This window comes from Parasteatoda tepidariorum, chromosome 10 (genome assembly GCF_043381705.1).
Source record: "Parasteatoda tepidariorum isolate YZ-2023 chromosome 10, CAS_Ptep_4.0, whole genome shotgun sequence".
Classification (NCBI taxonomy): domain Eukaryota; kingdom Metazoa; phylum Arthropoda; class Arachnida; order Araneae; family Theridiidae; genus Parasteatoda; species Parasteatoda tepidariorum.
This window is the reverse complement of record NC_092213.1, coordinates 54,221,544-54,238,193: the sequence shown is the minus strand read 5'-3', so window position 1 is coordinate 54,238,193 and position 16,650 is coordinate 54,221,544. Positions and strand designations below refer to the sequence as shown.

At 30.0% G+C, this 16,650-nt stretch overlaps 1 protein-coding gene across 9 annotated transcripts in view; it reads left to right on the top strand.

Moving 5' to 3' along the window:
- LOC107445231 (nucleolysin TIAR) overlaps nucleotides 1-16,650 on the top strand; it is a 99,319-nt gene that overhangs the window by 63,614 nt on the left and 19,055 nt on the right. For all 9 annotated transcript variants that reach the window (XM_071186438.1, XM_071186440.1, XM_043039964.2 and 6 more), the window contains 2 exons: nucleotides 16,148-16,235; nucleotides 16,327-16,402. In XM_071186438.1, the coding sequence (XP_071042539.1) occupies nucleotides 16,148-16,235; nucleotides 16,327-16,402 (164 nt within the window). The remainder of the gene's footprint in view (nucleotides 1-16,147; nucleotides 16,236-16,326; nucleotides 16,403-16,650) is intronic.

Genomic DNA, 16,650 nt, shown 5'->3' with positions numbered 1-16,650 from the left:
TGTTTGCTTAGCTTAGTTATCGTATTTTTAAAAGTTTCGTATAAAATCATTTAGCTAATAGAATCAAATAAATGGAACTATTATCTAAAAACCTATCTGGATTTACTTTACTCAATTTTGTTTGTTCACACTTATTTCTTTCTTGACTGTAGCTGCGTCTTTACTCTAAAAAACTGTAAAGCTTGGATTGAAAAAAAAGCTTCTTCAACAAAAAAGTTATACATAAAATTTATAATTTCAAAAAAGTTGATGCGTTGCTCCTCTTTGGAATTCCTTCTCGTATAGGAAAGGTAGAATTTATATAATCAATAAGCTTAATCATTGTAAAATTACACCTAAATTAAGTTAAAAAATTTCATAATGTATTCAGTCGAAACCTGGTAATTTTCCTAGACGAATTCTGCGGCATTGCAGTCTTACGAGTACTTTATGTAAGTATCCAAATTCAATCTAATCTGTTGTAGATTTTAATTAAATATACACTAAGGCCATCGACTAAAACAAGGCTAGGCAAAATTACTGCTGACGTTCGCGCTTTTAAGAAAAAGTTATATGACGTATTCACGATCACGATAAGCGAGAAATTTTTCATGGAGTGTGAGGAGTTGACTGAGTATATATATATATCATATATTATTTAAACCAGTTCACCCCTAAGTGTTTTTAGAAGTGTGGCCCACCCTGCTTGAACTTGCACAGAGGTAAATGCACCCTCCCTACCCTTTTTGTTAAAATGTTCCCCCTTTTTTATTCAGAATAAAATGCTCTTTTTTTACTTTACGGAAAGAGATTGCTGTAGCAAAACCAGGAACTTCAGATTACCGTAACTATTGTAAATTATTCCGCGACTAAGTTTGATTATTTATTTGAGTGTTTTTACCGTTTTTAAAGGCACTAATCTAGATAGATAAATTATCAAGATTAGTGCTCTTCACAACAGACGGTGCCATTGTTTTTGAAAGAGCACCCTGACCCTATTTATTTTTAGGGAAATCTCTTTAAATATTTATTATCGCTTTAAAAATTATCTCTAATCTACTTAGCTAACGTGATTATTTCGCCGACTTCGTACATCGCCGAGTGTTCTTCGGTGATATAATTGTTACAGTTCCAACTTATTTACACAGTATTTTAAAGACTTCCTTTTATTTAAGTCTGTCATTTCTCAATATTTATGACCGGCGCAAAAGACAATTGTTATCTTATTACAAATTTATTCCAATCTGTCGATATTTTACGTGATAAACATTTCTTTTCCTCGCTCAGCTCCCTAACCCCAACAGTTTCAGAGTCATTTTTTATTTGTTTCAGATAAACAAGATAAAAGATTGCAAATAAAAAGTATGCAATTGCAAGATCTCAATGTTTTACCATATTCAGGGGTCTGTTTAGAAGAATGATTTTTCTTTTAATCGGACCCTTCACAAATTTGTTTATCTTCATTATTGTTTTGTTAATCGAGCAAACCCTTCCAAGGGGGAAAAGCAAGAAAGATGAATGTAAACGAATTAAGTTTTGTCTTCGGTAGACGCTTCTTCCATTATTCGTTCGAAATGAATATTCTGCCTTCAGCAGTATAGGCTAAATACCAAATATGTTGCATCTAATTTAGAAGGCCCATTGCTGTTTATTTTTGAAAATTTAATTGTTATTATTATAATTTTACAGTGCTGAGCATAATCTTGCATCTATTTACAATTTAAAAACTACTTGAAAAAGTTTTTTGCAACAACCGGACCCTATTTGCACACATTCATAAAAGCAGGACCCTGATTAAAAGAAATGTGACTTAACGTTTATGTTATGTTCTCAAATTACGAGTAATTTTTTCACAATTTTACAAAAATCGTACCTTTCACAAAATGTCTGGACAGACCCCTGATGTTAACACAGAGTTGGTATCGCGTATTATTTTCCAATTCTATTTGTGTAAAATTTAAGCAGCCAATTAGCTAGTTAATTTCTAATAATGCTCTACTATTTTGTCCATTATTTTGTGTGTTGTGAATATTCGACTGGTTTTTAAGTTAAGCTTGAAATTAAAACAAATATAACTTATTTAGTGTTTAAAAATTGTCGGTAAATGTGAAAGGTCACTGTCGGCAGAACATTCTACTCTCAACCATTCAGGCAGGATGTGGAAAGCCTTGCTTTCTCACTCATAGATTTAATATTAAGCATTGAATCTTTTATTCAAAAGACGGCATCTTTAATTTTTAATTGCTCACTGCTCTGCTTAATCAAAAATGAGTTTCACTGAAAGTTGATTGGATACCTGCAAGTGACGTCATGCGTGGGTAAATCGTAGGATTTGTTTACTCTAGGTTTCGATGAGCAATCTGGTTCGACACACTGTTTTCTCGTTGCTTGCCGTTTTTCAATTTAATCTGTTTCGGAAATTGATTCAACGTGACAAGTAAGCGGATTCGGATTGTTCTAAAAATAGGTAANTATAGTAAATTGTATAAAAAATATCAAATATTTATTGATACATGTAATTATTATGTGTACAATGATAACACCTATAGAATTTTTTACCTTTTACCAAAGTTCAAGGTTTTGGACGGCTTTACCCAGTTTAGGACAGTTTTATCCAGTTTAGGACAGTTTAATACAGTAAAACCCACGTGTCGTGTCCAAAACCAGTTTAGGACGTCCAAAACCCCAACCCTGGTTAGGACAGTTTCCACAATTTCAAATATATTAAAAGACCTATTTTCTTCCGGCTGAACTCAACCCAACTCAACCGGGAAAGATTTTTAGCTGTTTAGTTTTCACAAATGTTGAATATTTTCGTTTTCGAATAAGATCTAGAATTTTAATGACGTTCCTAACAAATTTTGTCTGTATTTATATTTTTTGATAAATATCTTAGTTTTTGCGTAATTTGTTAGGATTTTCCAGCATTTTTCAAATTTCTTTAAATCAATTTAAACTAGATTTAAGTGAATTTTTTTAGAAAATATATTAAAACAGGCTAACGTACACTATTTTATTACCTATCCGAAATTACCATTTGCCTGATTTTATTGCTTTACATGGTTGAGAAAATATCGTTAGGAATTTAAGCAGTTTTTCTTGTCCACTAACACCTTAATTTCACTCTCTCTCTCTTTTTCAAATATATATCTATTTTGAAAAAAAGAGTTCTATCGAATGATGCTTTATTACAAAGATTCCCAAAATGTGTTCCAAAGAACTCTAGGGTTCCTTGGAATAGTTAGAAAAAAAAAAAAGGATTCCGATAATAAGATTTTTTTTTTAAAAGCAATTTTGAAACCTGCAATTGTATTCGGATCAATCAATGATCTATTTACTAAATGCGGTTGTCTTCACGAAATTATTTAAAGCAAAATGAAAGGGGGGAATGACATTATTTTAAATTTTTACTTTCAACATTGTATTGAATAAATTATGAAAAGGACATGCATTTATATATTAAAAAAAATGCATTAGTATTTCTCATCGTGCTGTTCAAATCAAAATAATTAAATTCGTAAAGAAATATTTCCCTGATGACCATTTTCAACACAGCAGTTCTTTGTGATATTTCTTTTAAGTTTTTATTTCAACGAAAACCATAATTCGCCATATTTTTATTCATTTTCAGCTTATGCAAGGACCTCAAACACATTCAATACTAGACTATAAACTCCAAGAATGTGAATTCAATTGTCGGACATAAAATCTAATTGAAGATTATTAGTGAAAAAAATATGAAAACATTTCATTCCTCTTACTAAATATTTTGAAAATAAAGCAGTCTTTTATTTATTAATAATAATTCCAAAAGTTGTCTTTATATATTTTATAAAATAAATAAGGGTTCCGCCGAAAAAAGATCATTAGGCCGAAAAAAATTGGAAACCGCTGCTCTATCAAATAAAAACTTTTATTTACAACAGAAAACTCTTGGAACTGGAATTCGAAAATCCAAGATGGCAACATTTTGTGTGGTTGTTAATGCAGCACTAGAGCTACAGTAATGGTCTCTTGGCGTTTGTTTGGTATATGATCCGAAAGCAATACTGGTGTGCGCTTTCTACCTTACCACAATTTAGATTAGATGACAGATGGAAGTAGTAATCACATCTGAGCTTCTCACCACGATTTCCAACGTCCCTAATGTGTGTGAACTTATCCAGTTTTGAAACCAACGGGGACGTTCCCGAACTACTAAAATATATATGTTTATTTTTGGCAGTATTAAACTCTATCTTCCTTTGTCAACAAGAATAAGTAAATTACCATTCCAAGCTTACATTAGAACCCATCTATAATAATCTAAATTAAAGAATTTTAGATTTAAATTCATACAATCGATGTAATTTTGCATAAAACAATTTACGTTCAAAAATCTATTTTCTAACTTAACTTTTTTTCCTTTTTTTTCATGTTGGAAAATTTTGCGTGCTCTATTTTTTATTAATTTATTTTGCATTAAAAAAAATGGAAATATGGGAACTTTTGCCATTCGTCATCACTGCTCATACCCGTCGTCCCTCTTGTCAGCGAAAATAAGCAAATCAGACCTTTTCTCCCCTTTAGGTGCGTACGTAATATTTGTACGATTCTAGGATATATTTTTAGAAAAAAAATGGAATCCCGTCACACGGGGCCTAAGTCGTAGTCTAGGTCTCTCACGAAACCCCGGCCTAAGTCGCAATAGGCTATAACTAAACCCACCACATCAACGTGATGGTCAGGATGGGCGAAAGAAAAGTCTTTTTAAAACAAAATTGAATATTTTTCCAAATTATATGTTTTTCAACATTAATTGTGAAGCAACGAGAGTGAATTTGCTGGTAGAATTTCGTTTCACTCTTGACTAATAATTTCAAGCTGTTTCCCGAAATATTTTTGCGAATTACCTACATGTTTCTCAACATCAATTGTGAAGCAACGAGAGTGGATTTGCTGGTAGAACTTAGTTTCAATCTTGACTAATAATTTCCAGCAGTTTCTCAAATATTTCTGCTAATTACTATGTTTTTCAACATCAATTGTGAAGGAACGAGAATGTATTTGCTGGTAGAATTTAGTTTCACTCTTGACTAATAATTTCAAGCAGTTTCTTAAATATTTCTACGAATTACTTTTTTTTTTTTTAAACATTAATTGTGAAGCAAAGAGTATGGCTCAGTAGGCAAAAATTTAGTTTCACTCTTCACTATAATTTCAATCAGTTTTTCAAAGTTCTAAAATGAATACGCCCAATCAGTTAGCTTCATCTATGCTTTAATTTATTTTTTTTTTCCTTCGTAATTTCTTACACTTGTGAACTGTTGTTTTTCTACCATCAATTTAGGAAAGGTTCTGTTAGAATGAGAATGTACTGACAGATGAGATAAGAGCAGCACAAATCTGAATTTTAAGAAACTTATAAAAATGCCGTTGCAGTTTCATTCGTCTCATTAATATTTTTATTCTCTCCTTTTTTTCGTTTTCTTCTGAGAATTATGTTGGCCCTCATAATTTTTTTCTTTTGTTTTTTGGCCAGCTCCCAAAGAAGTTTGTCCTTCACTGGACTAGAATAAAAACGAATGGAATATTGATGATTACATTAAATCTATATTTTGCTCGTCAACTTTAACTTGGCAGAGTTAAAGTTGGAGAGAGAGAGAGTACGTAATATTGTTCTAAGTTTCTTTGATTTTTTTGGCAATTGAGATCAATAATGTTTATTGCAGAAATTGTAGGTTAAATTTCAAATTTGTGAGCAATAACTTAAGTATTTTATATCATTATTACCTGTTATAAGATATAAAATATATTTTATTTTGCGAAATGTTAGATGATCCTAAATGAAATAGTTAAAAGTTGAAAATGATTATAGGTTACTCATTAGGTTTATATATTACTATATACTTTTCAAACCTCCAAATTTTACGAAAGACTCTACACTGATAATAAAGTCGGACATTCGTTGATCCTGAAATATCGATGCATAATAGCCTATAAATCACTCTGTCAGGAGTGATTGTATTTCGGGATTTTCGTATGATTTTATCAGGTCTAAAAAGTGTGATTTTTCCGTGAATTTCACAGATTTTCGCTTTACCATAAGTAAGACCATTGATCTACTGACTTCGGCGAATCAAAACTTATAATCCGACGAAATTTTAAGAGTTCCGCCATCTAAATTTGAAATTTTGAAACATTCGCTAAATCGCTTTAACGTGAAGTTCGCATACAAGTGATTCTTCTGCCAATTTGATTTTTTTATTTTATTTTGTTTATCGGATTTTTGTCGTTTTCTGTATTTGAAACAACTTCGGAACCCACCATATTCATGCAATTTTAATATCAGGCATCGATTTTCGTATCTACCTGATTTAAAAGTTTCACATTGTGAATCGTATTCACGTTGCTTAAAAATCCAATATCGCTATTCGTATTTACTCGAGTTTAACCACTTGCACTATTTTCTCGAGTCTAGCTCGTAATTTACATTTCGGGCCAAACATAAATATCACGAGCCGGACTCGTGGATCTTAATCCTGGGCAGAACAAGAACGTCTGAATGGGCTCTTATCTCTTTATAAGAATAAATATTTTATATCTCGTCTTCTGATCTCTTATCCTCTGTCTCCTTCTCTCGTCTTCGGCACTTTTCGCGAACATTCGGGTGACAAGAATGAGATTTTCCCGTTTTTTTAACGGATTTCCACTTTTTTCGCTTTTGTCTCTGGAGTTTCAGCCTTTTTATCAAAAACTCCGATTCTTAGTCTAGTTTTTTTTTTTTTAAATAAATATTCAGTTTTTTTCTGAAAATTCAGCCGTTGAAATAAAATAACATTTATTTCCGATTATTAAAGATAAACAGAAAATTCAAACTAAGTAGCTGCCAATCCTTCTGCATTTTTAATTATTTTAGCTATTTTCTCTGCTTTTACATGCAGAAAATAAGATTTTCCGCATTTTTACCTGCCCTCCAGATAGTTCGCATTTTCGTAATTCAGACATCTCTGCATTTTAATATCAAACATCGATTTTCATATTTACATGATGTAAAAGTTGTGCATTGCGATTCTTATTCATGTGATTTCAGTATCGTACATTGCAATTCTTATTTACGAAGTTTAAAAATCCAATATCGCGATTTGTATTTACGCGTTTTTAAAATCTATGTAGCTATTCGTATTTTCGCGTTTTTTAAATCCTTTGTAGCAATTCGTATTCGCTCGAATTTAAAATCCAATGTCGTGATTCGTTTATGCCGTTGTAATATCTAACATCAATTTTCGTAGTTACTCGTGATTTAAAAATTAGGCTTTGGATTCGTATTCACGCGATTTAGAAATTATGGCAGTAAGAATAATTGTGGCAGTTCTTCTATTGACGATTATTGGTATATATAGGCATTACAACATCAGCAAAACTGGATCAGGATCAAAATATGTTACTGATATTTTAGCTATAAATCACGTAATAGTATTTATTTTTAAAAAAAATGGAATGTTAATGTATGTTCTCAGTTGTTTAACGTGCTAAACTAGGCACATTCTCATGTAATAATTGACTACTCTGTGACTGAAGAAAAGCATAATTTCTAGCTTTATTTTTTCAATTTGTAATTTTACTTTTCACTAAATGTTAAGTGTCGATGTAATTATTCATATATTAATAAATTAGTACACAATTAATTTAAATCGACACATAGTTATTTATTTTCTTAAATTGTCTGGGATTTATTATTAAACGATTGCTCGCACATAAAACACTCGCGTGACAATTCAGCTTTTTTGCCTTATGGCCAATCTCTCCTTGGGGTGAATAAGTTAGGCAGGACCAGTTCTGAATTTCAGTGTAGTGCAAGGGATTAAAATCCAACATCGCTATTCTTATAAGAACTAAGTCTTTTCTTACTGTGAAGGTGTGATATTCTTCATTTATAGGAAATTTAACTTTAAATCTTAGTTCAAAAAACTATATTAAACATGTATAGTATATTTATCTAGTTAGCGAGGTTTTGATCATAAAATTTTCAGGATTTTTCCCCCTGCTCTCTATCAATTTACTTTTCGCAAAATAACGTTTTCAAAAACTATTTTTAATATGTCATATGCAATGAATTTTGCATTTTCTCTCATTTTCTTTACAAGTAAATATTATATTTTCGAAATAATATATTATGTTCAGAAAAAATTATATTTCGAACCTAAAAATGAAGCGGAGAACATTTTAAACAATAAAATTTAAATTGAAAATGTTTTTGACTTTTAAATCCTGGATTTTCTTAATATTATCTATTTGCGTCATTTCTATTATTAGCATTGCGAACAGAACTTAACACAACAGTTAATTTCCAACTTTAAGAACGATTGCTTTTATAAATGATATCTACACATATTCAATACAGACGTATCAGAAACCTATTTTCCATTGCCACCCTTATAACTTTATCAAGTAAAGCTGATCCGAATAAGTACAGTATTTGTATTGAATGTTATACAAAATTCATTAAATTGCAAAAGTGTTGGTGCTTCAAATCATCTGATCTTTTAAAAAATCTGTTGCTCAAAAGTATGCTTTTTTCTGATTTGGAATAATCTAGAATTTCTTATTATCTACTTGCTTCATTTTTATTATCAGCATGTGAGACAAAACTTAATGCAACAGTTTCTAAAGTATTATTCCCTATAAAAGCTTTATTATAAATGATGAAATAACATTTAAAGAACGATTGCTTTTACAGATGAGAATATATATATATATATATATATATATATTTTTTTTTTTTTTTTTTTTTTTTNTATATATATATATATCTCAATGAATCAGACCTATCAGCAACCTATTTTCCATTCCCAAACCTATTACTTTCCCAAATAACCCGTTACCAACTATTACCTATTTTTTATTTTCCTTGTTATAAACGATTTAAATCGTCTAATCTAAAATAAAATCTGCAGTTTCGAAGTATGCTTTTTAATTTTCTTTTTAATAATCTGAGTTTTCTTAATATTATCTACTTGCACCATTCTTTCTTAATATTATCTACTTGCATGTTAGACGTAATACAACAGTTTTTCCAACATATTATCCCTTAAAAAAGCGTTATTTCAAATCACAAAAAAACCGAACTATAAAATATCGTGCGCCGCATGATTCATTTAGATTAAGCCCAGGATATTACATGTTTTAAAAGATGTTATCGAATAAAGTAAATAATTATAACACATCGAAATTATATACTACCCGTAAAGATGATTAAATATAAACACATTACATCACGGCGATCGTGACGCATGTTGGAAATGAAATCTAATATTCCTAAGTAGTTAACAGCTGAAGTTATAAAACATTTTTTTATATAACTGGAATTGAGGTGAATATCTTAAGATAAAGAAGTCGTAAATTAAAGATTTTATGTTTCCAAATTTTATTTGAATTGTAATACCTTGATTCTATAATGAAAATAACCAGGATCGCGCATCTATAAAATGTATGTTTCCTTTTTAATTTAATATTTCTTTTTAACATTTGAAATTATAAATTTGTACAAGAAATAAATGACGACTTAGTGCTGTAGGAACGTTCATTCTACAAATTAGGTTATAAATTCGAGGGCTTGGCAACATAATAAGCCACATTTTCATAGTATTTATGACAGCGTTTCGGATGAAAAACATCACTACTTCCATGCTAACAATATGTTTCGTGTGTTGTCCAGGCATTATCAAGTAGATAATTGGAAGACTTTAAGAATACTAAAGATTAGTTTGATGTTAAACTGTTACCTTTGGAAAAAACGTGGCTTATTTCTCTATATTGCTCTCAAACCCTTCAAATTTCTTTTTACATAAGGAATCGTTAAAATGTAACACAAGCACTTGGTTGTCTAATTTTGGTTGACAAAAGGGCAGAGCTTTATGAACTGTACTTTATATTACACTAAAATCTCTCTTACGAAAATAATATATCGAAAAATTCTTCTCAATCAGGTGGATAGTGTGGTTCTTGGCAAGTTGCTATGTGACTTGATGGTGGATTTCTAAATAACCAAAAAAAAACATTTTCCCGTGATATACGGTCAACAATGAACGGTTCAGCTATGTTTAGCGCTATAACATATTTTAACTTTTTTAAAAAAAGTATATATAAATATTTAAAAGAGAAAAAAAGATGTATATATGATTGATATACGAATGATTACAAATTAAATTTTTCTGATATTCATTAACAAGTTTTAAGCACATCCGATGTAATTATTAATAAAATTCTGTTTCATGTCATGAAGTAGCTAGTGATGGAATTATGTTACCTCGAAATATAAAAAAAAAAAATTACGCAGCTTTTAATTATTTTCCCTCTCGTTTCTTTCTTTTTTTTCTTTTTTTTAAAAATTAATGTGTTTTAAAATATTTTTCCTTTTTTTTTCAATTTGAAAATAGTACTTTAAGATGCCTTTTTCTAATTGATTTATTATTAGAACTAATTTACTTAACATGATATGCACTACAGCAGGGCTTCCCAAATGGTGTTCCGTGGAACCCTAGGATTCCGTTTAACCTCTAATTAAATATTTAAAAGTAATTTTTTATAGGTTGTAACGTTCAGAATTATCTTTATAAACTTTATAAAGTCGGTGTTCCATTGAAAAAAAAAAAGTATTATTTAGGGAAAGATTATTTAGCGGAAAAAAATTGGGAACCGCTGTTTTCGCAGTATTTTTGATGTTATATGTGTTTATTATATTTTTATAACATACTCCCTCTAGTAATTGTTTATTATTCCTATATAATTTTAGTACTGTACGTACACCCATATTTACTTGCTCACTATCGCCAGTTGCAGTATATGTGTACTATAATGCACTCCTAAATTTATTGTGATCAATTGCAGAGTGAAATGATTTTAAAAGAGTAACATTTAATTTCATAATAAAAATATAACTAAACTTGTTTAGCGAGAACTCATAGTGGAAGTAAACATAAAAATTTGCTGTTTATCACCAATGTTATCTATTTCTGATGATTCCACCCTGAATCCGTAATTCTTTTTTACTCAAATTAACAATGATGGTCATACCCTTCCTGTTAATCATCCAAAATTTATGCCAAGATGTAAGGTGGCTTTATTTTCGCCAATAGTTCTCGCCGAACAGATAAAAGTAGTTAGAATTTTTGTTGTGAAATTAAAATTATTTCTCGCTGCAATAGATCAAAAAAATATCGGATTACATGTTCATGTAGTAGACATACATATATTGTAGTTAGAATAATTTCTATTTAAGATTTATATTCACATTTTCAATAAAATGAATATATAAAGAGTTAAGGGGTCACAGTACCCAAAAAATGACCAAAATATCGATATTTTTTTATTGCTTATAATAAAATTTCAAACTATTTCAAATGCACTGAAAAAAAAATCATCTATCTACATTTTTAAAGAAGTTATGATTTTAGACTGCCCTAAAACCGAAATTTGATCAGCAGACAAACTTAAAAGTGCTTCTTCTCATAGATGATAACTTTGTGTTTTAATCTTAATTAAATCCGTAAGGAATTTTTTCTATTTAAGATAAAGCTTTAAAGCAAACTTTTTTTATCTTAAGTATAATACTTTTATTTAAACTGTGCATGGAATAAGCATTTTATGAGGTATTAAAATTTTTGCAGCATGTTATATATGCCTAACAGAAAATTTTTACCTTTTTTTCTACTTTTTTTTTCAAAATAATCTATAAAAGAACGTTCTAATTGATATATCGACAAATGAATGTGCAAAATTGTTAAGATGAATATTGTAAGCACTGAGAAGAAGAAGAAAAAAATTGAAAATATATTGAAATAAAAATCTTAAAATTTAAAAATTTTGAATTTTTTCAATTTTTTTAAAAAATTTATAAAAAATTGAACAGTTTAACTGTTTTTTGAAGATAAATTATTGATTATAAGTTAAATCAGCATATAAAGCATCCATAAAAGGAATGATTGTACCTTTATTTAATGCAAGAGTAATATGACCCCTTAAACACTTACTCAGATTAGACTTGTCTCCTCTTCTAAAAATGCTTCAGAAGTAACTCAACATGAATCCATTCATCGCGTCTTGGAATTATTTTTAGTGGCGTTGACTACATTTGTCTACACAACATAATTAATGAAGCTAAAATAATTTCATTAACTTATTTATCATTTGCGCTTAAAATAGCTTACGTTATAAGATTAAGCAAAACAGGTTTTTAGTAGTTCATCCCATCAAAATAAAAATTAACTCTATTCAGTATCGTTTGACAAGATGCTATTGCTCATTGTGGTAAACTCATAATTGTCAGAATTTACTACAATTAAACAATTTTCTCCTGTACTTAGCCATTGGGAGGGCCATAAAAATAGCCTGTTCTACGGTATTTTTTATTTAAACTGCACAATATTGGTGAAGCTTTAATTGGTATCAAATATATTAATATAAATTTTACCCATATTTAATGTCTATTAACTTATATTTGGTATCCATTTAAATTGTACCAATTATGATACCAGGTGCCTATTTTCAAAATTAATTAAGCATCAATGGCGTCACTAACAAAATGTAGATTTTTTTTAAGCTTCTGTACGAATTACATGCAGATAGTGGTAAATTTGTGATGTTAATATTGGCGATTTATGTATGTTTTGGCAAGTTATATTTTTTAATAGGGCTATTATATTTTATAATAGGGCTATTAAATGGCAGCTTTTTGCTGTAAATAAAATCGAATTTCTGATTAAAATTAAGGTATTGATTTCAGATATGATATTCTTGTTATACAGTGTAAATATCAAAAATCACCTTAGATCGATTAGTGAGAAAGGCATCCAAAAATTTTCCTTATGGAAAAAATCTACCTAGCACTTCACATAGCTAAGCCACAGTTCGGTAAAGTAAAGTAAAATGAATGTGGAAAAATTGTTTTACTAAGCATCAGTATCAAATTGGGGTAATAACACTGGGGAAACCAAAAAATAAAAATGATTCAGGCTGAAAAGTTGAAAAAAATGTTTATTAAAAAAAAAAATGACTGCATTATTTAAAAATTATTGGAAAGCCTTGATGTGTATTAAAATTAAATCTAAGTGTGATATGCCAACATTACACTCATTAAATAACAAAATTCTTCTGAAATAAGAAGATTAACTGAAATTAACTTTTTCGTTACGATCGCCGTAATTTGCCGGCATACACGCGGTGCCCTTGGTGTATGAGCGCCGTTTTCAACCGGCGCTCATACACACGGGGCAGAAGTTAGTCTACCTAGTTTTAAAATTCATTATACTGAATTAAATTTCTAAGAATTTTTTTGCAGTACACTAAATAGCATTTTAATTTATAATTCTTGGAAAATCTCCGAATATATACTTGTAAGAAAATCTGAAGATCAGCTGACCGACATGCAATAGCCACGGTTCACAGCACGGGTACAGTGGCGTCACTTCAATGGAAGAATTACTGTTAAATCTTCGCTCCTCCCTCCTCTAAACATTTTATGAAAGCTATTTAAAAGTAAGCTATGTAGGCCGGAGAAACTTAATCACTTATTTCATCACTTTTATTATTTCTTAACAAAACTAAAAATCTGGAATAATAATAAATGTCAATTTTCTATTTTTATTATTCATTTAATGTTTTATTATTTCGTTATAAAAAATTGAGTGTTTCAATTCATTTCATGTATCCATTAAAACACTCGGATTGCTTTGGTTCTTATTTTAAGCGACCTAACGATTTTCAACAATGTCAATTTTAGCGGGGAAAAATTAGCTTCGATAGCGGACTGCGTGTCAACTTATGCCGCTTGCCTAACATGTTTCGGGGGTTGATGGAAAGTTAATTTTTGTCTACACGGTTTTCTACAAACTTTCCCATACTTCATATTTTTGCACTAACGGGGACTTAATGATGTTAAACCACAAAACCTAAGATTTTTCTTTCTTTTAAAATAGATTTATTTTAAGAGATAGCGTGAAACATCGCGAATCCACTTTCACAATTACCATTAATGGCCCCAAATTTTTATTAATTTATTATTATCCCGCAATGAATGAACAATTATAGTACCATAAAAGAAATAATAATGGATGATAAAATTCCAACTCAATAAGTTAGGGAAAATTAATTAGTTTGAGATACCGTATTTTTTCTTAAAATATTGTTCTTGTAAATACATTTTAAAAATTTTGTTTTTTTTTCCAACTCTTATTTCAAGTATTCGTGTACTGTTATACATTTTTACAGTAAAAGGAATAACTGAAAAAAATTATGTTACACGTTAGAAAAATCAAATAAATGCCACCACAAGCAATTTTGTTGTAATTGTCAACACAAAACACTGTTATTGTTGTAACATTTTTCTGTAATATGGCAATCGCAGCTGATCGTACATGTATAACGAAAGGCACGTTTTATGTTATTCAGTAAAAAATAAAAAAATAAAACTCCTATTTTTCCCACACGGACATCCACTCACACGTTTTTATTTCTTTTAAAAAATTTGAACTTGAATATTCGCCTATTTTATACTCTATGTTGGCGATTTCCAATTTTTATCAGTTCTGGAACCTTGCAGGAGTAGTCTTCCTACGGCAGAACCATAATGAAGATTGCGAAAGTATTAACCAATGAAACTAGTTTATTTTAAAAGTATTTAATACGAGGAATTATATATATATATATATTTTTTTTTATCATCAAAGGTTTTAAATCTGATATTTAAAATCGCAGTCTTGGAGCTGTATATCAAGGTATAGTTTAGTTATGAATTTGTTTTTCGTGTATAAACATGTCTTGTCTAGGGCAGTGTCATAATAACTCTAAAATGCAGCATTTCAGAAAAATCAACTTAAAGAATACTATAAAACTTATTCTGAAATAGATACAGAACTGACACAACTGCCCTCAATTGGATAAATTGCGAGTTAGAGATGTGACACTTTTTGAGCTTGATGGGGGCACTTCATACATATTTTTTATTGACATAACCTCAAAATTGTTGCTTTTTGACTTGTGTCACTTTTCTTACCGGAGTGTGATATGCTGTAAATAAATAAAATAAGTTGAATTCTGGTTTTCATTGAAAAAAAAAAACTCTTATGCACATTAAAAATGGTATTAGGGGAATTTTCTTTTAATAACAAATTTAGTTCTTTTGATTTGGAAAGAGCAATGGAAATACTAATGTACTGTTTTATAAATACACGTTCTTTTCATAATTAATTTACTATAATGTTAGAAATATTTATCTAAAAAAAATATCATAGCCATTTATTGTTAGCATTTTTCTTCATATAAATAATAGTATACTAAATAAATAATAGATTACTGATTTGATATAAATGTAACTTTATTTTATAACTTTCGTTGAATAGGTGACCCAATTTTGAGTTTAATACTCTCAATGTTCAACTTTGTATCCTTGTAATTTTGAACCCAATCCAGAAGAACTCCTGGATCAAGTATAAGTATTGGGAGAAATTTGCCTTCGTGGAGGACTTTTTGATGTAGCTAACTCGCATTTACTTTACATGGAGAGAAAAACTACGGAACTTCCCACGGTTAGCTTGACGAAAAGGGGAATCAAACCCATGATTCGTTTACCACTGAGGATATTTTTCGTCAACACTGTAGTCGGGTGCAGAGTTTAAATCTCAGCCATCGCTGGGTATTTAAACCCGGATCACCTCTTTGGGAGACGAGCGCTCTATCCCCTGAGCCACCACAACTCGTTATAAATCTAATTAAAGATTTCGCAATTCTTTACTGATTTAACAGAAATCAGATTTCTCGGAACCCTTTTAATTCTTCCTCGAAATGCTATTTGGAAACGCTACTCTGTTATCGAATAATAGATTTTTATGATCTAATTTTCTAAAAAGAGACTTAAGCTGTCCTCCTTTACTATAATGGGATTTATTAATATGTAATGTAACATGTCCTCTTTTTTTTTATTTCAAAAGAAAAAAAAACTACGATGGAATAAAACGTCTTAATTGTTAGGTGTGGGGGCAACTGCTTGTAACTTATTGCGAAATCAGATCCAGAATATCTTGGTCATAAATACTGAAAAGATTGATGCTGTGATTAGTATTTTAGCTTACTGCTCTTGCGAAAAGAATTACTTTGATACCTCTAATTAGTTTTTTTTTCCTTCTCTTTACAGAACACCACCATATTTTTGTTGGAGATCTTAGTCCTGAAATAGAAACTGCACAATTACGAGAGGCCTTCGCAGTATTCGGAGAAATATCGTAAGTTTCTTTTTTTTCATGTGAATTTATTTGTCACTTATTTTACTCATGTGTTTTTTTTAAAAATAAATTATCAATTCTTTAATTGCAGCGATTGTAGAGTTGTGCGAGATCCACAGACGCTCAAGTCAAAGGGTTATGGTTTTGTGTCATTTGTGAAAAAAGCGGTAAGTTATTTTGTAAAATACTGTCCCCCCCCCCCTGCATGATTATAATGTTACCCTTAAGAGGCCCTTCCTCTCCCCACCGTACTTAGCGGTTGAAAGGGTCGGGAAACTCCTAATTATGCTTTTAATACTTTTTTATTTGATTTTCATCAGTAAACTGATGTCGGATATTTTCTTCATTCGGCAGTATTTTTCTATACACACTAAGTACAAAGATGCCACCCAATCACAATTTGCGATATAAAGGG